The 27,003-nt window shown below is 33.1% G+C and overlaps 4 protein-coding genes across 7 annotated transcripts; 3 read left to right on the top strand and 1 right to left on the bottom strand.

The window, feature by feature from the left end:
- Nucleotides 1-263: 263 nt before the first annotated feature.
- Nucleotides 264-1,140, top strand: LOC142553370 (LOB domain-containing protein 12-like). Its single transcript, XM_075663576.1, has 2 exons — nt 264-525; nt 599-1,140. The coding sequence occupies exons 1-2, from the start codon at nt 361-363 to the stop codon at nt 971-973; spliced, it is 540 nt and encodes a 179-aa protein (XP_075519691.1). The 5' UTR covers nt 264-360; the 3' UTR covers nt 974-1,140.
- A 6,608-nt stretch (nt 1,141-7,748) lies between these two features.
- LOC142553366 (uncharacterized) lies at nt 7,749-10,707 on the top strand. The gene is made up of 2 exons (XM_075663570.1): nt 7,749-8,771; nt 10,237-10,707. The coding sequence occupies exons 1-2, from the start codon at nt 7,998-8,000 to the stop codon at nt 10,426-10,428; spliced, it is 966 nt and encodes a 321-aa protein (XP_075519685.1). The 5' UTR covers nt 7,749-7,997; the 3' UTR covers nt 10,429-10,707.
- Nucleotides 10,708-11,469: 762 nt separating this feature from the next.
- LOC142553364 (putative protein phosphatase 2C 1) lies at nt 11,470-13,995 on the bottom strand. 4 transcript variants are annotated; one of them, XR_012821934.1, is made up of 11 exons: nt 13,714-13,995; nt 13,533-13,590; nt 13,328-13,407; nt 13,143-13,224; nt 12,906-12,976; nt 12,610-12,689; nt 12,395-12,528; nt 12,129-12,252; nt 11,958-12,035; nt 11,836-11,884; nt 11,470-11,752 (listed from the first exon to the last, which is right to left on the bottom strand). XR_012821934.1 is itself a non-coding variant. In XM_075663565.1 (11 exons), the coding sequence occupies exons 1-11, from the start codon at nt 13,866-13,868 to the stop codon at nt 11,694-11,696; spliced, it is 975 nt and encodes a 324-aa protein (XP_075519680.1). In that variant the 5' UTR covers nt 13,869-13,994; the 3' UTR covers nt 11,470-11,693. The 4 variants fall into 4 exon arrangements, 3 of the variants coding, with proteins under 3 accessions (XP_075519680.1, XP_075519681.1, XP_075519683.1); XM_075663565.1 differs by having other exon boundaries at nt 11,958-12,040; nt 13,714-13,994; XM_075663566.1 differs by having other exon boundaries at nt 11,958-12,040; nt 12,395-12,492; nt 13,714-13,992.
- A 1,549-nt stretch (nt 13,996-15,544) lies between these two features.
- Nucleotides 15,545-16,353, top strand: LOC142553365 (uncharacterized). Its single transcript, XM_075663569.1, has 2 exons — nt 15,545-15,691; nt 15,764-16,353. Exons 1-2 carry the CDS (start codon nt 15,607-15,609, stop codon nt 16,243-16,245), a joined length of 567 nt encoding a protein of 188 aa, XP_075519684.1. The 5' UTR covers nt 15,545-15,606; the 3' UTR covers nt 16,246-16,353.
- Nucleotides 16,354-27,003: the final 10,650 nt, after the last annotated feature.

The following is a 27,003-nucleotide window of genomic DNA, read 5'->3' as shown; positions in this document are numbered from 1 at the left end:
AATCTTCTTTGTCATATTTTCCTTTTAATCTTAATAACTCGTACATGTGGGATTGGGAATTAAAAAATCTGTGCAACGTGGAAAACTAGAAAAAAATATAGAATGGGTAGCCTCGGCCAGTTACATCATTTACCGCGGCGGTGGTCAACTCTCCACACAAGAATATATTTTATATATATATATATATATATATATATATATATTTATAATTATAAGTCTATATGTGATACGTAAGGCTTTAATCACCCTTGTTCTCAAAATTTAACGTTTCTCCAGTCTACTTTTTCTTTCTTTCTCTGATATCAGGGTGATATATATACATATCATTTATGAAACTTGTGTTTTAATTTTACGTGATTAATGAGATTTAAAATGGGAGGAGGACCCTGTGCTTCGTGTAAATTGTTGCGTCGCCGGTGTTCGAAGGACTGCATCTTTGCTCCTTACTTCCCTCCCGATGATCCTCACAAGTTTGCTATGGTTCACAAGGTCTTTGGTGCCAGCAATGTCAGCAAGATGTTGCAGGTACGCGTTTCTTTCTTTTCTTCTTTATTTTAAATATATATAAGTTTTGTTTTGGATTTGGAAATTATTGTAGGAGGTTCCAGTTCACCAGCGAGCAGATGCAGTGAGCAGTTTAGTATACGAGGCGAATGCGAGGATAAGGGATCCGGTATACGGATGCGTGGGAGCGATATCATACTTGCAAAATGAAGTATCGAGGCTACAGACGCAGTTAGCTGTGGCTGAAGCTGAGATTCTCATGTGCATTGATCAGATGCAACATCAAGTACAACCCGGGACAGCGCCGCAGACGCAGCCGCCTCAATCAGATCATGAAAAGTCTCTTCTCTTAGCTTCTTCCCACGACGTTAGCCTTTGTGACTTTCAAAACTGCCATAGCTTTGCTGCAACTTCAGTTAGTTACCATGTCATGCAAGACCCCCTCAAGAGAGAGTCCATTTGGTATTGATCGCGGGCGCCGCCAAATTCGTCATCTACGATGAATTAAACTGCAAATTTTGCTGCTAAAATGCACTTGGTCCCCAATATCCCCTTAGTAAAAAATACTCTAAATTAATATCCATGTCCTTTCTATGATCTGTCTTTATATGCATTTCTTAACCATTTTTATCCCTTCTTACCAAAATCTCATTTAGGTTGGGTCTGGATTTAATGATTCATATATGAGAGAGAGATACTTGATGAGTGGATTTCAAACGAGAATCTGAAATCCACTGCATATATACGGAACTGTTCTAAAATAGAAAGGAAGGAATTTCATAATTAAATCAATCCAATACATAATGGACAGGGATTTGAAAAGTAATCTTGACAACACATGTTAATTTTGTGGTCCACGTGCCACATTAGATATTTAATTAATTTTTTTAATATGTAATTTATGGTTTATATAAATAATATTTATTTGATAAGTATTTATATAAAGTCACAAAAAGTATTAAAGATAATTTCGACGAATTGGATAAAAAAACTGCATGCCGTCCGGGGTACAACATGATCACACGACCAGCCTATTTTATATTTGGCCTCGAAATTAAATAATAATAATAGTAACTTAATTAAAATTTTAAATTGTTTCTTTTTACAAAATAGATTAAAAACCTGAATTTTGTTAAAAGAAAAAATTTATGGTAAAATTTAAAAATCTTAAACTCTCAAAATATATTAAACTACCCACTTTATAAAATTTTGTCTACTAAATAGTGTTTTTCTTCACATATCAAGAAACCTATTTAATAGAATTTCTTTGAAAATAATTCAAAAATAAATACATCATCACACACTAATTTTCAGTATTTACAACTCTTATTTTCAACATCCAATCTCTTATTTTCAACACCCCCTTGTGATTATAATCATGATACAATGATTTTCTTCATTACGTTTTTTTATATTGTCTCATTAAAAACTTTACTAGGAAAAATCATTGGGATATAAATCATAGTAAGGGAAAAAGAGTGCAGTCACGTAAACTCCCCATCATGTTAACACGAACAATTCTTCACAAATTTCGTAGATTGTGCGTCCTAATATTATATATATGCTTTCTGAATATTATTGTAGGAAGTGCCTTTGTGAAAAGATCTGATGAGTTTTCACTTGACTGCATGTGAGGAATATCAATATCTTTATTCTTCTCATGCTCTTTGGTGAATGCAAAGAACTTAGGGGGAATATGTTTAGTTCTTTCGCTATTTATGTATCATTCTTTCATTTGAGTAACACATGCAACATTATCTTCATATAGTGTCACATGCTTCTTGTCAAATGATAATCCACATGAGATTTGGATATGTTCAGTCACTGATTTTAGCCATACACATTCATGGCTTGCTTCATGATGTGCAATAATATCGACGTGATTTGATGCAGTTGTTGCAAGTGTTTGTTTCTGTGAACGCCAAGAAATTACAGTGCCTCCACGAGTAAATACACATCCGGTTTGAGAACGTGCCTTGTGTGGATCGGATAATTACCCGGCATCAGCATAACAAATTATGCTTTGACTGGTATCTTTTGAATACAAAAGTCCCGAGTATGTCGTTCCTCGTGGATAGCTAAATATATGTTTAATTCTGTTCCAGTGTCTCTTTGTTGAATATGAGCTAAATCTTGTCAATAAATTTACAGCAAAAGATATATCAGGTCTTGTACAATTTGCAAGATACATAAGGCCAACGATAGCACTTAAATATGGTATTTTTGGACCAAGAATAACTTCATAATCTTCACATGGACGAAATTGATCATTTTCTATGTTTAATGATCTAACAACCATTGGAGTACTTAAATGATTTGATTTATTCATATTAAAACTTTTAAGGACCTTTTCTGTATAATTTAACTGGTGAACAAATATTCCACATTCTTTTTGTTCAATTTGCAAACCCAAACAATACTTTGTTTTTTCAAGGTCCATCATTTCAAATTCTTCTTTCAAATACAACACAACTTCTTGAATTTCCTTATTCGTTCCAATGATGTTTAAATTATCAACATATACAACAATAATTACGCATCCGGATGTTGTTTTCTTAATGAAAAAGCAAGGGTATATTGAATTGTTTACATATCTATTTTTCATTAAATATTCACCTAGCCGATTCACCACATTCGACCGGATTGTTTTAACCCATATAATGATATTTGCAATTTCACATAATAAAATTTTTTGTGTTTTGAAATTTGTGTTTCAAGCATCTTAAATACTTCAGGGATTTTCATATATACTTATATATATATATATTTATACACACACACTACTATCGAGTGATCCAGTATAAGTAAATTGTGACAACATTCATAAGATGTATTTCTAAATTTTCAGGTACCGCCAAACTAATTAAATACCAAAACGTAATTGCATCCATAAAAAGAGAATATGTTTCTTCATAATCAAATTCATGCCTTTGAGAAAAACTTTGTGCAACAAGTCGAATTTTATATCTTACTATTTCAATTTTCTCATTTCGCTTTCGAATAAAAACATACTTGTACCCAACAGGTTTTACACCTTCAGGTGTAAGGACTATAAGTCCAAAAACATTACGTTTATTTAGCGAATCCAATTCAACCTGGATGACGTCTTTCCCTTTTATCTAGTCTTGTCGATTTTTACATTCACCAAAAGATTTTGTTTAACGATCTTCGTTGTTATTTATGATATCAAATGCCACATTGTAAGAAAATATCTAATCAATTTCTTTTATATTTTTTCGGTTCCACATTTTCAGTATTAATATAATTGATAGAGATTTCAAGATTCTCATCAGTTTGTGGTTCTAACAGAACATTTTCATCTTCATGTATTTTCGTCGGAATATCATTCTCTATTTTGTGATCATCGTGTTTTTCTATGCATTTTCTTTTAGAGAATTTTTATCCTTGGAACCGATTGGCCTTCTACGCTTCAAGTATTTAATGACATCACGAGTGTCTTCAATTTATTTCTTTGGAATTTCAATTCGAGCAGAGGCATTTACAACATGTATATATGACTTAATTACCCCTTTTGTGTCTGCAAATGCATCTGCTTTTTGATTTGTTATTCTTTGTAAGTGCACAATTTGATGTACATCATTTTCACATTGTTTAGTTCTTGGATCCAGATATAACAATGATGATATATACCATGTAATTTTTTTTCGATATATTTATTTTTTCCCCATAACATTCGTACGATTTCCTCATTAAAATGACAATCAGCAAAACGTGCTGTAAACACGTCGTCTGTCCGAGGTTCAAGATATCGAATTATTGATGGGCTATCATAACCAATATAAATTCTGATCTTTCTTTGAGGTCTCATTTTTGTTCGTTAAGGCGGTGCGATAGGCACGTATACCATACATCCAAAAATTCTCAGATGAGAAACAAGCTGCAATGACGAGTATTTATGATATGCACTTGATCTGATGGGAATTAATGCACAGCAGCATGTAAAATTGCATGTCCCCGTATAAAAACATGGAGTTTTTTTTTACATAATCATTGGTCTAGCAATCAATTGTAGACGTTTAATCAATTTTGTGTATATACATAAGCAACATGATGCTCAACAGTGATTCCATTGACATACAATAATCATTGAAAGTCTGTGAAGTAAATTCATCAATATTATCAAGTCTAATTTTCTTGATTGTATGATCGGGAAATTGATTCCGCAATTTTATTATTTGAGCAAGTAGTTTTGCAAATGCCACATTGTGAGTTGATAATAAACATACATGTGACCATCTACTGAAGACATCGATCAATACCATAAAATATCTAAATGGTTCACATGGTGGATGAATTGGCCTACAAATATCACCATGAATACGTTCAAGAAACATGTGTTATTCATTTTGAATTTTAGCTGATGATGGTCTTATAATAAGTTTTACAAGAGAACATGATATGCATTGAAACTTATTATTTTTAAAGATCTTCTGGTCTTTCAGCGGATGATCATGTGTATTTTCTATAATTATTCGCATCATTGTTGAACGAGGACGTCCTAATCGTCCTGGATCATGCCAATTAATCAGTATTGAAGCATTATCAACTATCATGTTTGATTTCATTTGACTTATATGTGTATAATGCAATCCATTAGGGAGGATTGATAGTTTTTCAATTACATATTTCTTTCCTGATTTATATGTGGTAAGACACATATTTTTTATTTCCTTCATTTATTGTCTGAGTATCATACCTATGAGAATATATGTCATTAAAACTTGACAAATTTCTTTTCGATTGTATTCACCATTGTTTTTGTTGGTTTTAGTTCGAATAAATATCTTTTATCTCAGAGAATAGTGTGTCTTGTATCACTATCAGATATGTAAACTTTTATGGGATTAGTTTCATATTTAACTTTGTTCATAGCACTTTCCATATTTGAATTTCAAAAAAATATGCAATAAAAAAATACTGACAACACATATATAATTTATTGAAAAATATAACATATATCATAAATATACAATAAAACATTAGAATATAAACACATGAAAAATAAAATATTTTATATTTCTATTTCACCAATATATTGATCATTTTCAGAGAAATCATTCAAAAAATCTGCATAATCAAAATGAGTTGAATCACTCAAACGGTTACTGCGTTTAGTGAAATTGGTTTCTTTTTATTTTCTTTTTATCGATTCTTATAGAGCTTACAAAGGTGCTCGGATGCTCGACAAATACGAGACCAATGTCCTGGAGTGCCGCATCTAAAGTAAGAACTTTCAAATCGTTTTGGGTGATTTTCATTAACACTCATGTTTTCATGTTGCCTTTTCAGTGGGTAGTTCGTGACGCCTTTTTGAGATGAGTTATAGAAGTAACTATCTCGACTTTTTTCAAAACCACGGTCACGACCACGACCACTTCCACGTCCACGACTATAACCACGATCCTCGACCAAAACTTTATCTTTGACTTTGATTTTGGTTTTCAGGTTTAAATTCATTTTTACTTACAACATTTACTTCTGGAAATGATGTTGATCCAGCGGGTCGGGACTGATGATTTCTCATTAGCATCTCGTTTTCTTTTCGTCACAAGAAGGCATTTGATAAGTTCATAATATCTTGCAAATCCACGCACTCTACATTGTTGTTGCAGAGTTATATTTGATGCATGAAAAGTGAAAAATATTTTTTCAAACATTTCCGATTCCATAACCCTATATCCACAACATTTTAATTGCGAGATTATTCGATAAATCGCTGAATTGTAATCACTGACTTTCTTAAAATTTTGGAATCTTAACGTATTCCATTCATCACGAGCGGATCGAAAATATAACTTTTCTTATATGTTCAAATCTTCTTTTAATTATTTCCATAAAGCCATGAGATTTTTTTCAATGAGATATTCACATTTTAATCATTCATCAAGATGTCGACGTAAAAATATTATAGCTTTCGATTTTTCTTGTGAAGATTAGATACCATTTTCTATAACGGTCTCACTTAAACCCAATGACTCAAGATGCATTTCTACAGCGAGAGTCCATGACATATAATTTTTTTCCGTAATGTCGAGTACAACAAATTCGAGCTTTGCCAAATTTGACATGGTGATACAAAAAAAACAACAATTCATTTTATTAGTTAAGTTCTATATTTATTAATATTCCAATAAAAAGTAACGGATAAATTATAAGTACAAGCATTCTTAAAAATAAAGAAAAAACGCGATGTGAATATTCTCCGATAAATACAAGACTAGTAAGTATAATAACAAAAATAATTATACAAAATAATTTTGAAAGAACCATCTTCTTCTTCTTTGAAAATTTTGATGAAGAAACTTTTTAGGGAGGAAGAGTAAGTTTTGAGTGACTGAATATGTTTGTAAAATCATATTTATAGGATAAAAACTAGTTGTTTATGACCGTTACAAAATCTTAAAAAAATAAATGTATGTATATGTAAATTTTATGATAATAATTTTATGTATATAATGTTAATCATGTTTAAATAATTATGTATATCACATCACAATATTATAATGACGTGTTAGAGACTTTTTTTTTATAATATTGTGACATTATACAAATATATAATTATTACATAAAACAATAAAAATATATAAATAGTGAAATAATAGCATCAAGTTATTATAATGAGGTGTCATAAACTCCTTTTATATAACAACATGATATTATTCAAATATATATATACAATAAATAAACAGTAACACAATAAAATTATAAAAGCAGTGTAATAATATAATCACATCACGTTATTATAATAAAGTGTCATAAATATATATACAATAAAAATAAATTAATAGTAAAATAAATATTCTTACTTTTGAATATTGTTAATTTTTCTTGTGTTTTGGAGATTGGAAAAATATGGAGATCTTTCGAGTATTGTACTGATAACGTGTTAAAAGTAAAAATTTACAGTAAACAGTAAAAATGACAAACTCTCAAAATATATTAAATTACACACTTTATAAAATTTTATCTACTCAATTGTATTTTTATTCACAAATTGAGATACCTATTTATATAATTTGTCTGAAAATAATTCAAAAATAAATACATCATTACATATATCATCATAAACTAATTTTCAATATTTACAACTTTTACTTTCAACAATTAATCTCTTATTTTCAACAAATTTCATTTATTAAAATAAAATTTAGGATTCGATTTTTTTAATGTGGATATGAGAATTGAGATCGGAAAAAAAAGAGGGAGTGAACATGGAAAACATTTGATTATCCACGGCAGCTGTTGTGTCGCAATTTAAATCCCCAAATGTTGAAACCCTAATTTGAAAAATGCACTTTTTACAGGGACGGAATTTTCTACATTTTACACAATCAAGTTCTGACTTGATCTTCTATGTTCCAGTTCACCGCCCAAATTAATACTATCTATGTTTCTAAGCCCTTGTATGGAGAAAGCTTGTTGCACCAAAAATCCACTCAACCCTAGATTGATTTCGGTATACCATATTTTTAATGACAACCGACGCCTCCCCCAAGTTTCAGAAGCCCGACCTGATTCAGATGACGCAGCCACATGAATACCGTTCGGAGGTCGCCGCGGAGGCGCACGACGGGCTTCATTTTTCGCAGTTCATGATAGCTGGATCAGTGGCGGGAATGGTTGAGCACATGGCGATGTTCCCGGTTGACACGGTTAAAACCCAGATGCAAGCCCTCGGCTCCTGCCCAATTCGATCTGTTAGTGTTAAGCATGCCCTTCAGTATATTCTGAGATCGGACGGCATTAAAGCTCTCTACCGCGGCATTGGCGCCATGGGGCTTGGTGCTGGCCCCGCGCACGCCGTGTATTTCTCTGTTTATGAACTCTGTAAGAAGAATTTCTCTGGAGGGAATCCTAATAATTCGGGGGCACATGCCCTGTCGGGTATTTTTGCCACTGTTGCTAGCGATGCAGTGTTTACGCCAATGGATATGGTGAAGCAGAGGCTGCAATTGAGTAGTAGCCCTTATCACGGGGTGTTGGATTGCGTGAGGAGGGTGCTGATAGAGGAGGGTTTTAGGGCGTTCTATGCATCTTACAGAACAACTGTGCTAATGAATGCTCCTTTCACGGCTGTGCATTTTACTACCTACGAGGCGGCAAAAAGAGGTTTAATGGAGGTTTCACCGATGAGTGTGAGTGATGAACGGTTGGTGGTCCATGCTACAGCTGGAGCAGCGGCAGGGGCATTGTCAGCAGCCGTTACCACACCTTTTGATGTGGTGAAGACTCAGTTACAGTGCCAGGTATTTAATATTACTATCATGTCTTGTGTAAAATGTTAGGCGTGCAGAAGTTATGAGAACGAAGGCATATCTTCTGCATAAATTTGGCGATGTTCTCTGAATTCTTTAGTTTTGATATGAACTCGATGATTGATTTATTTGAAGATAGAGTATGTTGGATTTCTGTTAGTCGCTGAATTTGTGATTTGGGCACTACGCCAAATCTTGGTTGATAAAAACCGTGGTTTTGAAGAACGAAAGGATATTGATGTTAATCTACCTCCTAATCTGTAGGTTGAAAAAATAGGGGGAAGATGGTTTTCTTTTTTGTTACTTTATGCAAGTTCTGTTTTTCTTTTGCTAAAAGATTTCTTGAGCCTAGTGCAAAGTTTATTGAGATGCTCTATACCTGTTGTCGTTCTAGTGTACTACGAAGAGGAGAAGGCAGTGACTGTAATAAATATTTGAGTACCTGGTTATTGACAAATTCTTCATAGTATTCTTGACTACGTCTCGCTACTTCCTTTGATTATATATGCTATGTCCCATAGTTCAAAGCACAATTGTTCAAGGCTTGAGGTGCAATAATGTCATGAGCATTAGTAATATTGCTGCATGAAAAAGAGGTTCACAAATGATGTTTTCTTGAAGTCCCTCTGATGTTAAAATTTTCGATAAATATTCAAGGACATGTGTAATCCAGTGAGTAATTATCATATCAATTTCTGCATGGATTCTTGGATTCAGTTAGAGTAGAAAAAAGAGCATTAGAAAGATTAAAGAAGATATGAAAATAATAAGAATGAAAAGATAAAAGCAGTTGGGTGACCTCCATATACTTCCTTGACATGAAGAACAACTTGATTTATCAGCTAATTTCTAGTAAACTAGTGGAGACTGGAAGATTGTACAGCTGTAATGTCAATACCATCATCACCAAAGATAAAGGTGTTATTGTCACTTGTAGTGTGGAACATGGCTTATTTGCTTGAAGCCCTTAATTCTTAACCTCTTTTGCTATAATATCCATGGTTCTAAACAATCCAGACTGATTTGGGATTTGAGTTCCTTGTCATATACCAAACAATTACAACTCCTTAACTGTCCAATAAAACGACTTAGGTTTAACTGGATAGCGGATAATGATGTAAAATCACACAAAATGATGTAATTTAGAGATATGTTGCAACATCTTGTTTCAGTCTCTTTCAACTCACCACTTTATCTTGATTTAGAAAAAGTCCCAAGATAATTGTAATTATCGTGAGTTTCTTTGAAAGGTACCCAATGTAAAATAAGACTACTGGAACTGCTAGTTAAACTTTTTATATTTTTTTGTATTAATAACCACATCCTGAGCAATCCTCTGTCTCAACCTCTAATACCCAGCAAATCAGATGAGTTTGGCACTTTCCCTGCACTTCAATATTATGTATGTGAGTTTTTGAACTAATTTCTTCATTCTTAATCTTTTGACATTTTGCAGGGTGTTTGTGGATGTGATAGATTTGTTAATGGTTCAATCCGTGATGTTGTTCGAACGATAGTAGAGAAAGATGGATACCATGGTCTTATGAGAGGTTGGATGCCTAGAATGCTATGCTGGTCCACATATGAAGCTGCAAAATCTTTTTTCCATGATATAAACATATCCGACCAGAGGGGCAATGGGACCTGAGAAAGAGCCGATAGGTTGCTTTATTGTTTATTTTTCTTTTTTCTCAGTAGATACCCTGTAAGATCTTGGTAGGCAATATGGCGAGAGATGGATTTTTTTGGAGAACCGCTTGCTGATAATTTGATGAAATTCTTTGGAGGAGTGATGTGATTCATAAGGATGTTAGAGGCAGCCATAAGCCAGTCATATAGAGGCAGTATTTATTTACTATGTATTATTACTGTTGTTCGCTTTTCAGATGCAATAATCTGGTAATTTAGAAGGATCAGTTTCTCTTTATTTCTTTTAATTCATATGCAACTGTTGTTCCTACATGCCATGCATGGTTTTGATTGTTATTTCTCGCTCTATATCAAGTCCTCGAGTTAATTTTTCCGAGTTCACGTGTTCACATCGCTACATTGATGGGAAAACTATCACTTATTCATTGAATTGATTAGTGCTCTATTCAAGACTGACCCCTCTGAATTCCAGAACGCTATTCTGATTCAACTTATAGGTTTGTATATATGCCACCATCCCCTAGGCATGCCGTCTGAGAATGTCAAGAGAGGAAGTAATCTGAGCTCGACTCTAGAAATAGAACTCGAGCTTGAGTTTGTATTCTTGACCACACATGCAAGCTTATATTGCAAGACAGGTAAACAAGCTCTTAAATTCATTATATATCCGCAATACTAGTGTTTACGTTAATGTACATGGAATTTTAATGATAAACTTTTTACACATACAATTTAAAAACACCTCAATTGAATTGACAGATTTGATTTGACAGCGAAATTCAAATTAGAATAATATTGATGGATTTGAAATCATAAATTGACGTTTATTCCTATTCGAGCTTACAAATTAAATTCATATAGAGGCCGCTTCGTTAATCTTATATCCCAATCAAGACCATTATGTTTGACATTTACGCATAAGTTTCCAATGAGTCAAAACCTATTTTCTTGCATTTTTTTAAAACATATGTGATTCGCAAATCATACATCATCAGAATAGTTTTCTCTTGTCAAATGATATATGATAAATGTTCGGTAATGAAACAAATTATGTCAAATGATATAGCGTCGGAACTGTAATTGCCAAATAACAAAACATAGACTCCACAATAATTATTCAATCTTCATTTCCTCTGTGAATTTTGATCCCACTAAATTATCATTAAAGAGATGACAAAATCAACTATCCCATAATTCTTTTGAATGGAAAAAATATCCAAACCTTCTTTAATAGGTAGGCTATCGTCAGTGGTCAAAGTCGAGCTAGCTCAATGAGCTCTTCACCTGCCCAACAATTACAGTAATATCATCAAGCTTTCCACCTGCGCAATTTCACAAGGAAAACCTCAATTTAAGCATCAAAACTAATGGAAATCAACAAGTCTGGCATTCGTCAAACTCTTGCCTGTTAACTTCATTCCCAAAAGTTTCTTCCACCAAGGAACGTCGAAACCCTGATCACAAAAACCACGTAAGAGAGGGCATGGGCATTATGTAGTTGCAGATATAAAGAAATGTGTAACTCACATGAACTCGAGCTTCCAGCGAATAAGGGGATTCAAAACTCGAGTCCTTTGAATGGGTATGAGCTAAATTAGCCAATGCCTTTGCTAGCATCCAGATATATCAATCAAAACACAACAAAACTACCTAACCAAGCTTTAAATTCCTGGGGAGAAAAAATGTATTTCACCATACCAGCATCGGAAGCATTATCATATGAGCCAACTATTGAAATAATTTCTTGGTCAAAAAGATTATCAAAGAGCCCATCCGAGCCCATCACAACGGTATCCTCTTCCATTAACTCGATGCTTGTCACCTGTAATTTAACAAAACCAGATAAAAGAAAAATGAGTTGGCACCAAGAAATAAGATGAATTTTAAGAAAAACATTGGAATTTTAGGTCAATTTGTCTAGGAAAATCAGAGGATGTTCATGGACAGGTGGATGAATATGATACCGTGGCATCAAGGAACGTCTGACCAACAGTCTCAGAGCTCAACTGGTATGGACAGTCAAAATAATGTTCTTGTGGTGATGTGGAAAATGTTACCTGACCTATAAATAGAGGGCAAGAATCACCAAGATCCTTATCTAAACAAGAACAAATGAAAAGTGGGAACTGAAATGTCCTAAGAGATAGGAAACGAGAGCATTGAGAGTATGCAATACTACCTTTGCGTATTACTTTAACACCACAATCCCCCACATTGGCAATCTTCAACGTCCCATTCCTCTCCAACATTGCAACAGCCCTAAAAGGGAAACCAAAATTTAGGGACAATTACATCAGGCACAAACACAAACATTCGAAAAGCACATCAAGTGAATTGTACATGTAGGTTCAACATGATCCAGAAGCTACCAATGCATTCAGTATGCACATCATCAGGAATAGTATGAAAAGGCCAAGTTTGTCTTGTCCCTACAAAAGTAAGTGTCATTCAAAAAGAAGACGTAAAAGAACCTACACCGTGGCGGATCCAATGGTAGAGGTCGCAGCATGTGCCTTCCTGATCAGATTCCGTGGACTGTAATTAACCTATTAATCAAAACAAATTATTTCTCTCCAACTCAATCTATAAACAATATGAATTACAATAAGGAGAAAGACGAAGAGAAAAAATGAAGTACATGCAATATGTACGCTCATAACAATCATACAAAGGCCATAACATCATATAGATGTAATATAAATAGTTCAATACCTCCGCATCGTCCACTAGGCTAGAGGAAATAGTCATCAATTGGCGTGAAAACAGTGCAGGATCCACATCTTTTTCAGCCCAACTGCCAAAGCGTGAATATTTTTTGCATACATTGTTTAAGGCCCATCATTTAATTAATGCGATGCCGCAAAAAATAGATCATAGAATCATATTTTATAAACTACCCAGAAACACCATCGGCCACAGCAATAACTCCCCCACCATGGCTGCTAACAAAAAAAGCATCTTCTCCACCTTTCTCTATCTGCACAATCCATGATAATAAACCTTCCAAAAGTTATAGAGTCAAAGAGCCACACACTTTAATGAACTGACGAGCAACAAAACTGAAACAAGAAATTAAAGTTGACCAAGAATCAAGAGTTGTACCTTGTTAGGGTGTGGGATTAGATAAGTCCCAACATTTAACCACACGCCTGCCTCTAAACTGCAACACGTAAATCAAGAACTTAACACAAATTTAGTAGGTCATAGTCTGTCGTGAGCCAAAAAGTATAGAATCGGATATTAGAGTTGTGGTGCACAGAAAGCAAAGGGCTAAAGGACATACCCAAGGGAATTGGAATCTGCAGGGGCACAAGAAACCCACTTCTTCTTTGTGTTTATGGAGGGAAGTCTCAAGGAATCAAAGGTGGAAATAGGATTCAATCGTTTGCTTGTGGAGTGAGAAATAGCGGCAAATGAATTGAAGAGAGGAATGGCCATTTCCTAGTTCCCTACCACCATACTCAACCACTTACTATTTGTAAAAGAACATACAAGGACGTAAGCTTCTGGTTGCTCCACGTCAGCGCTGCTTTCTACTCTCCAAAGATCTTTTCCTTGCCATTTTGGTTATTAACCTCTGAATATATTCGTATCTATTTATTTCACAAAGATGGATTTAACAAAATTCGAGCTCATGGATATATTTTGTTATGCCTTTTATTGAAAGACGATCTCACGAATCTTTACATGTTCTATGAGACGGATCAACCCTACCGATATTCACAATAAAAAATAATACTTTTAGGATAAAAAGTAATACTTTTTCATGGATAATCCAAATAGAGATCCGTCTCACAAAATACGACCTGTAAGAACGTTTCACACAAGTTTTTGTCTTATTTAAATATATTTAATATTGAGATTATATATATATCAAGATAAAAACTTGTGTGAGACGGTATCACATGTCGTATTTTGTGAGACAGATCTCTTATTTGAGTCATCCATGAAAAAATATTACTTTTTATTGTGAATATTGATAGGGTTGACTCGTCTCACAGATAAAGATTAATGAGATCGTCCCACAAAAGACTTACTCACGTATCAATATACATATACACATATATCTTCTTTCACGTTGTTTTTCTAAACTGCTTCCCCACTCCATGTCTCCATCTTGATTCCTTAAACCTTATCCTATGATTTTCTAAAACTACAAAATCATGTTTGCTCAATTTATTCTATCTCATCTCGATAAGATCTTTTTCTTTAATTTTCCAATTTGGAATATGCATACATGATTGCGATTTGTATTGTATCAATTGAAACATTTGTTAATATTGTTGTTTGGAATATTTTACATAAATGTTGTTTGGATAAAAATAAACTGTAGTCCAATTGAATACAATTGTTTTGTGTTTAATCTCATTGTTCACTAAGTGTTTGACATAATGTGTCACCTTAAAGATATGTGCGTTCAGAAAATGTTATTACGTTATATATGCATCGCGTGTGCTCGACTGCTAGTATGCATAGAATATTTAGATTTTAGATAATAAAAATCAAACAATTTATTAAAAATACAAAGACGGTTATAGCTTATCTGATATCAATCTATTAATTTTGGAACAAAATCTCAGATATAAGACTAACTGTTAACAAAATCTCTACTAAAATAAAAAAAAAAAAATAGCCGACTATCATTTGTATAATACAAACAAATGATCCGTTGAAATCGTAACATTATTTATAAAATACATTTAATCAAATTGAATCGAAACTTTTAAATGTTATTCTTGGAAAAAGAGTTAATCATTTATTGAGACTAATCCATATTAATTTTGCAACAACATAAATTGTTAGAGTAAGTTTCTTATGAGATGCTATCACGAATTTTTATCTGTGAGACGAGTCAACCCTACCGACATTCACAATAAAAAGTGATAGTCTTAGCATAAAAAGTAATATTTTTTCATGAATGATCCAAATAAGATATCTGTCTCACAAAATACGACTCATGAGACCGTCTCACACAAGTTTTTGTCACATTATTAACCAATCGGACATAAAAAAAAGGGATTGGATTGAAAATTAAATAAAAAATAATTAAATGTTGTATTAATTATGATGATGGAAGCATTTCGATTGACAGTCGGGGCTAACTTGAGTAGACACGAAATTCTAAGGGGCAAAATGACATTAAGCCTTCAATTTTAATTTCCCCTTGCTCGTATAAATGTGGAATATATTATGTACCTTTGGAGGTGCTGAAGGAAAAATGAACGCCGGGGCAGCAGCTGGGACCGTTGAATTCATCGGAGGCAAGCGATGTTCTACTCTGTGTCGAATTTACGAGCCCTACTATGTATTTTCTCTCTCACTTTTGCTTGCAGGAAACGACGGCGGCGGCGGAAGCTCTTCCGACACGAATCCCGACGATTCGCCGGAATACTACCAGCCGATATCTTCATTGGACGAAGGAGAGCTCTCTGATGAATATCAGAATTCAGACGATGAGATCAACGGTCATCAAGATCTGGATTTCCACAATCTGGCGAATGGCTATGCCGAATCGAACTGCTTGGAGAATGGAATATCATCGCTTGATCTGAGCGATGAAGCCCGTGAATACGATGATGAAGATGAGGAAGAGGAGACGGTGACCGAATCAGAGAGGGCGATAGAGAGAGCATTCAGAGAGGACGAGAGGCGTCGCCGCGCTCCGTTGACGGCGGATAACGCTGGTAGAGTGATGGAGGCCATGCGTGAGGTGTCATTTGGCGGGCCACCTCCGGATTGGGCGGGTCGGGTCCCCGAGGATCAATGGGTGGGCCGACTGAGGAGGTTGACCCGTCAACCTTCAGCTCCTGCGTAGATTGTGAGATTATTATTTCTGCCATATTTATGATGATTCATATGAACAATGGAATGTATTGTATCCAATCATTTAGTCGAAGCTGAATAGTGAAAACGTTGTTTTTTTCTCCTTAATAAGTTGTTTTAACATTTTAAATTAATTATTCAACAAGGCATCTATCTGGCATAGTAATAATCGGATTAGAATTTTGTCACATTCAAATGAATGGACTACGGATGCCAGAGCAGTGGATTCAATTTTTATGGATTATTTCTCTTATCTTTTTACTACTCACACACCCTTTACTGCTTCAATTGTTAATGTCCTCTCTGGGTTGGAGGTGATGATTTCTAATGATATGCGATCTTATCTCGATGTCTCTTACATTAGTGATGATGCTCGCAAGGCCTTATTCGGTATGGAGCCTTGGAAAGCCCCAGGTCCCGACGGATTCCACACATGTTTTTATCAGGAGTTCAGGACAATTGTGAGTTATATTGGGCCACTAAATTACCAATCTATGTCTGAAAAGTGCTTATATACCGGAATGTCTTATCGCTGATAATGTTATCGTTGCTTTTGAGAGTCTCCACACATGATGAAAACGATCCAGAGGTCTGACGGGACTCATGGCACTAAACTCGATATGAACAAGGCTTTTGATCGAGTTCATATCGAGTTGAATGAACATTTTTTTCTGTGATCATGACACTAAATAAAAATGGCTTTTCGTAGCGCGCAAATTCTTTTTCCGCAGCGCACATTGCACGCTGCAAAGTTGCAAGCTGTTAATACTATTATCCACGGCGTATATGCACGCCGTGGATACAACTATCTGCAGCGTTCAACGTACGCCGTTAAAATTCATAGAACATCTAACATCAGAGACGGTTTTGGGCGACGGTTTTTCACAAAACCGTCGCTACTCGGCGACGGTTCGTAACCGAAGAACGCCGTCGCTAATTTAGCGACGGTCTATAATCCGTCACTAATTTAGCTACGGTTAAAAACTCGTCGCTACATTTCGCGACAGTTAACAACCGTCGCTAAATTTTACGTAAAAAAATTACTTTTATGATTTAATAAATTTTTTAAAAAATCACAATACAACTATGATAACAATACTCATGATCTTAACGAACATTTAAAACATTAACAAAAAATTTAAACAAAAAACGTATCTAAATCGAACTAAAATCGTATAAAAGTGAAAAATTTTAAGTGTTATGAAGTGGTGTGGAGAAAAAATAGAACAGAAATCGGATATTTATAGGCAATTTGCAACTATTAATAGCGACGGTTGTCCATTAAACCGTCGCCATTCGCGACGGTTAAAAGAGAACCGTCGCTAATAGTTGCAAATTGCCTATAAATATCCGATTTTCGTTCCATTTTTTCTCAACACCACTTCAATAGTTGCAAATTGCCTACAAATTGTCGGATATTTACGGCTATTAGCGACGATTTAATAATAACCGTCGCTTTGTTTTTAAACCGCCGTCGAGTTTAAATTTGCGACGGTTTATTATAAACCATTGCGAAATATAGCGACGGTTTAAACTTTAAAAAGCGACGGTTTCACAAAATCCGTCGCTAATTTAAAAATTCGTACCCATTTCCGCGGCGTGCTAATAATATGCATACTGTGAATAATACTATTGACGACGTGCGATTAATGTACGTCATTAATGTCTAAACACGATTTTTTTAAAAAAATGATTTACTTTTAACAGCGCACGTAAACATGCACGCTGTTAATAATACTATTAACGTCATGCATTTATTTTGCGCTGCGAAAATTGCATAGGTTATTAACAGCTCACATATAACTGCACGCTGTCGTTTATATAATTTATTAACAACACACATAAATGCATGATGCGGATATTACTATCTGCAACGTGCTTTTAATGCACGTCATTATTTCTGTCAAGTGCAACAATACTAACATCGCACATATGGGTGCACGCCGTTAATAATATTCGAGTTTGGGAAGAGTAAAAACTCGATTTACTGTCTTTATTGTCCCAAGAAAGGCTACCTCTGTGGGAGTTTCACCCATTCGAGTTTAATCAAATTTTAGCTCAAATGTTGCACCAATATCGATTAATTATTGGGCTATTGTTGTAGGTTCCAGAATTTGGAGGTATAAATCGAGGACCTAAAATTTAACGTTTAATCAATAATGCGATAATTTGAGGAAATTATGATAGTTTGATAATTATTGGAATTTATCGCAATAATCTAATAAAATAATGGAATTCGAATATTGAAATTTTTGGAATTTAAAAACTAAAATAGTTGAAACTGAAATTTTAGTGAATTTAAATGGTTGTTGTTTTTATACAATAATAATACCATTTAAATATAATATTTAGGTGATTTTTCTGAGTTGACATTTTAAATTTTTTTTTGAGGATTTAAATTACTAGTAAATTGGCTGAGATGAATAGAGATCGGTTATTTTCACAATGTATGATAAAGTCATCTGATTATCTGTGTATGATTTATTTGTTCTTTGTTGATTTATGTGATATTGTATGATGACTCGCATATTGCCAATGTGTAACTGACGTGTAAAATAAAATAAAATATTTCTTCTGTCCACATGCATTTTTATTTTAGCTAGACATATCAATATCACTGATCATAACATATTGACTCTGTCTGTTATTGAGATTCAATTATATTTAAGTTCAGATCTGTTATATATATAATATGATATTATGTCATGGAGATGTTTGGCTACATTGATTCAGTCCGGCTTAGGTAGTTGATAGCTTCGAGGCAGCACCATTTCCCAGGCATGATCCCTTGAGTCGTGAACAAACTCAAGCATATTATTTATGATGGTTGATAAAGATAATTTGACTCCTGATATATTGATATCTTGCACCTAATTTAAAAATTACGACAGTTTTATTAATCGTCGCTAAATACTCCCCAATTGGGCCCCCATTTTTCGCAGCGTGCAATATTATGCATGCCGTGAATAATAATATTGACGGCATGCGGATTAATGTACGCCGTTCATGTCTAGACACGATTTTTGTAAATTTTTTTTACTATTAATAGCGCACATAACATGCACGCTGTTAATAATACTATTAACAGCGTGCCTTTATTGTGCGCTGTTAATAGTGCGCTTCGAAAAGTTATTTTTGTTGTAGTGGTATTATGACCAATATATAGATAATATCTATCATTATCTTCTGATATTTTTGTTTTGTCGCGTTATAAAAACAAAAATTACAAGTTTGCAATTTTAGTAGTAACTTATCAATGTTTGAACTCGAAAATTTTTTTGTTTTGTTGATTCCAAATATTGTAACCACGCATAAAAAACTCAAGATAATGAGCCAAATTTCACATTAAGGAAAAAACACAGCAAATTTTTCTTGACACATAAAAATTAAATTGAAGTAAAAGAAAATCAAGAACAACGTCCCATCAATTGACGCAAGAACAAGAAAATGCATAAAAAAATCCCCACAGGCCAAAAACTGACTTCAATTTTCACCAACAGCTTCCTTGGCCGATTTAATCTCTGTACCACGCGAAGTTCTGGGATTTTTCCACTGATTTTGGAGACAAATTTGGTACATCATTATATTTGGATACGGTGCGACCTTTTGTGGCTCGAAACTGAAATCAGATATCTGTTTTCCCTTGGATTCTAAAGGAAGCTTATTCTTGGGTGCAGTTTTCTCGAGTTCTTTACGCACTTTTATCTCTGTCTTCTTCTCTTCGATTTCCACTGCACGCATTAAATATAGTAAAATTAATTTATATATTATTTTATATATCATGCATGCAACTATTGTAGGTAGCTAGATTTTATTTGAAGTGATTTAAAATATTAGTGATGAAATTAATATATTTTTAATTACGTTCTAGACGCCTGGATTCATTTGAGCGTTTCTCCAGTTCTTGTTGGAGGGAATCATTTTCAAGCTGCAATAGTTTATTATTCTCTTTGCAGCTTCCCACTTGTGGGGCGAGAATGGAGATTTGTGCCTGCAAATACATGGTAAATATATAATAATAATATTTAATTAATCAGCAAGGTTTTCTTCACTCATATAATTAAAAAGTATATATTTTTTCTATGGAGAATAACATTTTTGGTCCCATAATTTGCACATTTTTCATTTTTAATCGTATTATTAAACTATTCACGATTTTAGTTTATCAATTTTAGTAATTTTTCATCACAGTGTTGACATGACATCGTACATCAACAACATCCAGTACACATCAGTATTTTTCCGTGTCATGTCAGTAATTTCTAGCGCCATGTCAGTATTCAGGTGGAAAAAACCAAAAATGGAAAATGTGCAAGTGATGAGAACAAAAATGTTTCTCCTTTTTTTTTTCTATGGAACTTTTCTAAATAGAAGTTCCAATTTATTCTTTAAAACATACATAATCATTTGACAAAACAATGGAACAATATTTACCTCCAAATCCTTGACCACCTTTTCCATATCACGAGTACAATTAAACATTTTAATTCTAGATCTCTGAGCGGATAGTCTGTTTGATATAGTCCTGAAATATCAGATGGAGGGTTAAAAGATGAGTTTAGATGTCCATAATTATATTTATAGACTTTGCTTAATTCTCTATATATAAAAATATATTTTTTTTGTTTAAATTTCAAACTTAAAAAGTTTTAAAAAAATAAATTAAATATAATTCACCTTCTGATCTTCTTCAGATCTATGTTAGGATCATTGAACAGGCTGCCATGTTTCATCTCACACTCCATAGCTTCATCAAGGGTGAGAGGAAATTGTTTCTGAGGAAGGTTTGATGACTTCTTCATTTTGATTAATATTAATATTCTTTCAAGAAACAATGAAGTGAAGATAATCTGCAAAATCTTTCAACAAAGACAAAGCAAAAGAGAGAAATTATTTGGAGAAAATAAGTGTATATTACTGATGAAACAAATTAAACCTGGCCTTCAAATCTATGTGAGGATGCAATGCCAATCCACCATTTATATACACACACACCAACACATCACAAAATGCATTGGGGAATCTTTAATTAATTAATTAATTAATGCCATGCATTTTATCCTCGTTTATCTTAGCGAGATCTTTCTGACCTGTAGTATCACAGGATACATCGATATATAAGATATATGGTAAATATTCGAATAATATCAACGAAATTTTATGCTGACTATATTTGTTTATCGACTTGTGTATCATTTCACTTGTATGGTTAAAATTTGGATTTGACATATGGTCTGAATCCGAGCCAAATCCGATAAAAAAAATTTCTCAAAACATCCTAGCTCTAATGCTAGCCTTATATGTTTTGCAGCAATGAGACTAATTAGCTAAACCTCTAAATCTTTACTTTTTAAGTTATGAATTAAATCATGGTCTTTTTAATTAGTCAGCCTGCCTCTCCATATAAAACAGGCGGGTTGAGTTACGTTTTTAGTGACTCGTTTTAAGGCGGGTCAAATGTGTTAGCCATTTGGTATAGTTTTTTTTTTTAAAAAAAATATAATTTCTAGTTTCCCATTAAAGTTTTATGATTTATATTGTTAAATTTCAATATTGTTCTTGTATATTCAAGTTTTGACAATTCAAGTCATTTTTATAATATATGCTGAAGTGACACAACGCACAACAGGACACATCAGAAAAGACTAAAAGTTACAAAATAGAGGATAAAAATTGCAATCCCTAATTTTTGAACTGATAATTTTTGGACAAGTTGATGGAAATAAGGATGGTGAAATATTTTGGAAGGAAAAAAGGTGAAAAGAAAAGGAAAAGAAAAACTACTAGGTTTAATGTGTTTAAATTTTAACTTAGAAAACAAAAAATAAATTTTTAAGGATATAACAGTATTATAATTTATTAAGACGCATTATCCAAATTAATTCACAAGAATACCATGGAAAATTGCAATTTATCTTATATATATTTGTCTTTTTGCGATTTTGGTGTTCTATATTATCAAATTTTAGTTTTGATCTGTTATCCATATTTTATTTGAAATTTTAGCATTTTCCAACGCGTATTGGACCAACGTTGCAATTTTTCCTTACTCTTATATTTCATATGATTGATACTCAAATGAGGATCTTGTATTTATTTTCATGATATAATTATGAATTTAATTTTCGGTTCCAACCGTTCGTATGATACCAATTTTCTTTTAATTTGGAAGAACTACATTTTTATTTAAATGAAAATTAATAAAATGGCATCCATGCACAAAATCAGTAATGCGCTTTTTACGTGCATTATATACGCACGAACACAAGAGTTTGAGTTTGTTCTTGGATTAATGGATTTCAAATCAATTAATTTCAAATTCAATATTAAATATATATATATATGTATATATTTATTTATTTAAATGAAAATGAATAAAATGGCACTCATGCACGGAAATCAATAGTGTGTAACACCTTGGTTTAGAGGACTATCCTCATAATTTAAATACGGGTATTTCCGGTGTGCTTCATCCACTCGCACGCTTAATGGGAAACTTTCCGGGGGTCACTCATCCAAAAAATTATCTCAATCCAAACACGTTTAACTTTAAATTTTTTATTTGATGAACTACTAAAAAGAAGATGCATTTTGTTAGTATGAGTAGTACATGTCAAATATTTTAAGGCTCATTTCTTGCACTATACAGTCTCGTAATCCCTCTCATTCCAATTTGAGATCGGTTCATTCACATTCATCTTCGTCTATAAGCTTGTCATGAGTCACTATTTGTCTGTGCAACATCTTGGCACCAACAATAACTCACTGCCCTTGTCGACCTCAGGTGTAGTGTGCTTTTTACGTGTATGTATATCACACACACACAATTACAAGACTTTGAGGTTGTGCTTGGAGTAATGAAATTCAAATTCATTGACTTGCTTGAATTGAAAAAACTGATGTTGCATTTGGATTGAGCCATTTGAAATCCATAATTTCAAATTTTTTTCATTGTTAAATAACTTAAACAAAGAAAACTCAGATACATCTCCTACTTATTTACTTTATAATTATACCATCACAATGAATTTCAAATTATTCCAATATTCTAATGATTTGAAATACAATTTTGTTAATATAACTGCTATGTAAATAAGTATGGATGTCTTTGAATTTCTTTTGTTTAAGTTGTACAAACAATGAAAATGCATTTCAAATCCATGGAATTAAAATGACCCGATCGAAATGCAGCCTGAGTGAATTAATTTAAATTTATATCGATTTATAAAAGTTCAAAATAAATTTTACATCAAGCTTGTAATTTCAAAAATAATTGTGGTTGACATAACATAAATTATAGAAACAAAGTTTCGATTCCAAGCGTTGCTATGATACCATTTTTCTTTTAATTTGGGAGAACTACATTTTTATTAAATGAAAATGAATAAAAAGGCATCCATGCATGCAAATCAATGGTGTGCTATTTACGTGCAAGTATATCAACACTTTGAGATTTAGGAGATGTTTCACCATTTAATCCATTTCGACGATTAATTAAATTAAATACTTTGGTACATAGCATCCTCAATACCGTAAGCACGCATAAAAATCACAAGATGATAAGCCAAACTTCACATAAATTTTTTTAACTGATATGTTTCTTTACATCCATAAATAGGAAAAAAAACTCGGCATAAAATAAGTAAAATGCAAGCAATGAACAGCATCCCCCGGCCTTCTCAAAATTTAACAGGTTTCGCCATCAGATGGATATACACCTTCAAACTCCTGCTGATCGGTTTTCTACACTTCGTTGGCTGGTTTACCAGATCGTTCATTTGCAGAATCTGGTGCCATGTTGAAGAGAAATACAGAGCTGGAAGTTTTCTGATGATTTTTGTACAAATGGATGCTTGGATACATAGTTGGCGACCCTGAGTTGCTCCAAGCTGGTGTCTGTTTCGCCTCAGAATCTACTGCATGCTTATTCTTTTGTGCAGTTTTCTCGAGTTCTTTTAGCACTTGTATCTCAGCTCTCTTCTCTTCGATGACCGCTGCACGCGTTAAATATATTAAAATGAAGCTATGTATTATTATATCATGCATATGCATCTACTGAAGCTAGATTTTATTTGAAGTTGTTCATCTAATTTATTTTTAATTACTTTCTAGATGCCTGGATTCATTCGACCGGTTCTCCAGTTTTTGTTGGAGGGAATCATTTTCAAGCCGCAATAGTTTCTTCTTCTCTTTGTTTCTCTCCACTTGTGGGGTGAGAATGGATATTAGTTCCTGAAAATACATGGTAAGTATATCATGATAAAAAAAATTAATTTTTTTTAATGAAAAAATAATTACACCTCTAAATCCTTGACCGTCTTTTCCAAATCACGAGTACAATTAAACAATCTAGTTCTTGATCTTTGAGCGGAGAGCCTGTTTGATATAGTCCTGAAATATTTGATAAAAGATATATCAGTGAAAAAGTCACCAGTTTAGAATTCAAACGTAAAAAGTTTTTAAAAAGGTTAAAGTAATTCACCTTCTAATCTTCTTCAAATCTATGTTAGCAGCATTAAAAAGGCGACCATGTTTCATTTCATACTCCATAGCTCCATCGAGAGTGAGTGGGCATTTCTCTGGAGGAAGGTCTACATGTGATGAATTCTCCATTTTTAATGTTCTTTAATTTCCTACGAAGAAGAAGAAATTGTTTGGAGAAAATATATTACTGATAAAATAAACCCTTAGAAAATGGTGTGAGTTTCCAATGCCAATCCACCATATATATACACACAGCATCACAGCACAAAATGCATTGGAGTATCTTTAATTAATTAATTAATACCATCCATTTTGTCCTCATTTACCAGCTAAGGATTAAGGATATATGTTTCTCGCCTGTAATATTACAGGATACTTGACAAATGTTCCTTCAACATTATATGTGTGTGTAGGGGTGGGAAAAAATACCGAAATACCGAAAAATCGTACCGATATCGTACCAAAATGTTCGGTATCGGTATGAAATATTTTTTTTTTCGGTATTTCGGTATATACCGAAAATAATTTATTATTATTTTTTTTTAAATTTAAGTTCGGTATACCGACAAAATTTTCGGTGTCGGTACGGTACCGGTATGAACTTTTTCCATACCGAAAATTCGGTATACCGAATGTGCGGTATACGAAATTTCGGTATCGGTATCGGTATGGAAAAATTCAATACCGATATTTTCGGTACGGTATACGGTACCGTAGTTTGGTACGGTACCACCACTACGTGTGTGTGTCTATATATATATATTTATTTATTTATTTAGAAAAAAAGATTTTTCTATAATTATGAAATATAAAAATTTAAGCATATTCTAATATATCAAATAAAAAAATAAATAATAATTTAATAAATAAAATACATCAATTTTTATTTTTTTTTTGAAAGAGTCAAATTAAAAAAAAATTACATTCATTAGAGCCAAATGCGTAGAGGTTTTAAGAACCCCAAAAATTTAAAAAGATTTATCCATGATTTAAACCCCAAAAATTTAAAAATATTTATCCATGATTTAATTCATATTTTAAAAAGTAAAGATTTAGCGCTTAGCTAATTAGTTCCATTGCTGCAAAACACTTGCTCATTTAAGGCTGGCTTTTAAAGGATGTTTTGAGAAGTTTTTATCTAATTTGGCTAGGATTCGAACCATATGCCAAATCCAAATTTTCACCATACAAGTCATGAAATGATACACAAGTCGATAAAAAAATATAGTCAGCGTAACATTTTCTCGATATTATTCGAATATTTACCATATACCTTATATATTGATGTATCATGTGATATTACAGATGAAAAAGATCCCGCTAAGATAAACGAGGATAAAATGGATGACATTAATTAAATAGTTAAAGATACGCCAATGCATCTTGTGCTGTGATGGTTTGTGTATATATATGGTGGATTGGCATTGCATCCTCACATAGATTTGAAAGGGTTTCATATGTTTCATCAGTAATAGACAATTATTTTCTCCAAATAATTTCTTTCTTTTACTCTGTCTTTGTTGAAAGATTTTGCAGATTATCTCCATTTCATTGTTTCTTGAAAGAATATCAATATTAATAAAAATGAATAAGTCACCAAACCTTCCTCAGAAGCAATGCCCTTTCACCCTTGATGAAGCTATGGAGTATGAAATGAAACATGGCAACCTGTTCAATAACCCAAACATAGATATGAAAAAGATCAGAAGGTGAATTATATTTAGTTTATTTTTAAAAACTTTTTACATTTGAAATTTAAACAAAAAAATTATTTTTATGTATAGCGAATTAAGCAAAGTCTATAAATATAATTATGGGCATCTAACTCATTTTTAACCCTTCATCTGATATTTCAGGACTGTATCAAACAGGCTCTCTGCTCAGAGATCTAGAATTAAGATGTCAATCTATACTCGTGATATGGAAAAGATGGTCAAGGATTTAGAGGTAAATATTGTTCCATTGTTTTTAATTGTCAAATGATTAGGTATGTTTTAAAGAATCAAATGGAACTTAGTATTTTAAAAAGTTCCATAGAAAAAAGGGAGAAATGTTTTTGTCCAATCATGACTTGTACATTTTTCATTTTTAATCATGTTAATTAGTCACAGTCTTATTACACTAACTTGCATTTTTTTCATGTTTAGTCTTTTTCCACTTGAATGTCGACATGGCACCGAAGCGCTGGATATTGTTGACGTGTACAATATCATGTCAGCACTTCTATAAAAAAAAGAATTAAAATTGATTGCAAGTTAGTGAACTA

This window comes from Primulina tabacum, chromosome 8, assembly GCF_025594145.1.
Source record: "Primulina tabacum isolate GXHZ01 chromosome 8, ASM2559414v2, whole genome shotgun sequence".
Lineage (NCBI taxonomy): Eukaryota > Viridiplantae > Streptophyta > Magnoliopsida > Lamiales > Gesneriaceae > Primulina > Primulina tabacum.
Note: the sequence above shows the minus strand (reverse complement) of the source record. Positions and strands in the feature narration are given on the sequence as shown.

Coding starts and splice junctions, on each gene's coding strand:
- LOC142553370 (XM_075663576.1), top strand. CDS start 361: ATGAGATTTAAAATGGGAGGAGGACCCTGTGCTTCGTGTAAATTGTTG. Junction 526..598: donor ATGTCAGCAAGATGTTGCAG/GTACGCGTTTCT, acceptor AAATTATTGTAG/GAGGTTCCAGTTCACCAGCG.
- LOC142553366 (XM_075663570.1), top strand. CDS start 7,998: ATGACAACCGACGCCTCCCCCAAGTTTCAGAAGCCCGACCTGATTCAG. Junction 8,772..10,236: donor AGACTCAGTTACAGTGCCAG/GTATTTAATATT, acceptor GACATTTTGCAG/GGTGTTTGTGGATGTGATAG.
- LOC142553364 (XM_075663565.1), bottom strand. CDS start 13,868: ATGGCCATTCCTCTCTTCAATTCATTTGCCGCTATTTCTCACTCCACA. Junction 12,529..12,609: donor TGTTAAAGTAATACGCAAAG/GTAGTATTGCAT, acceptor GTTCTTGTTTAG/ATAAGGATCTTGGTGATTCT. Junction 11,753..11,835: donor TTTGGGAATGAAGTTAACAG/GCAAGAGTTTGA, acceptor GAAATTGCGCAG/GTGGAAAGCTTGATGATATT.
- LOC142553365 (XM_075663569.1), top strand. CDS start 15,607: ATGTGGAATATATTATGTACCTTTGGAGGTGCTGAAGGAAAAATGAAC. Junction 15,692..15,763: donor GACCGTTGAATTCATCGGAG/GCAAGCGATGTT, acceptor TTTTGCTTGCAG/GAAACGACGGCGGCGGCGGA.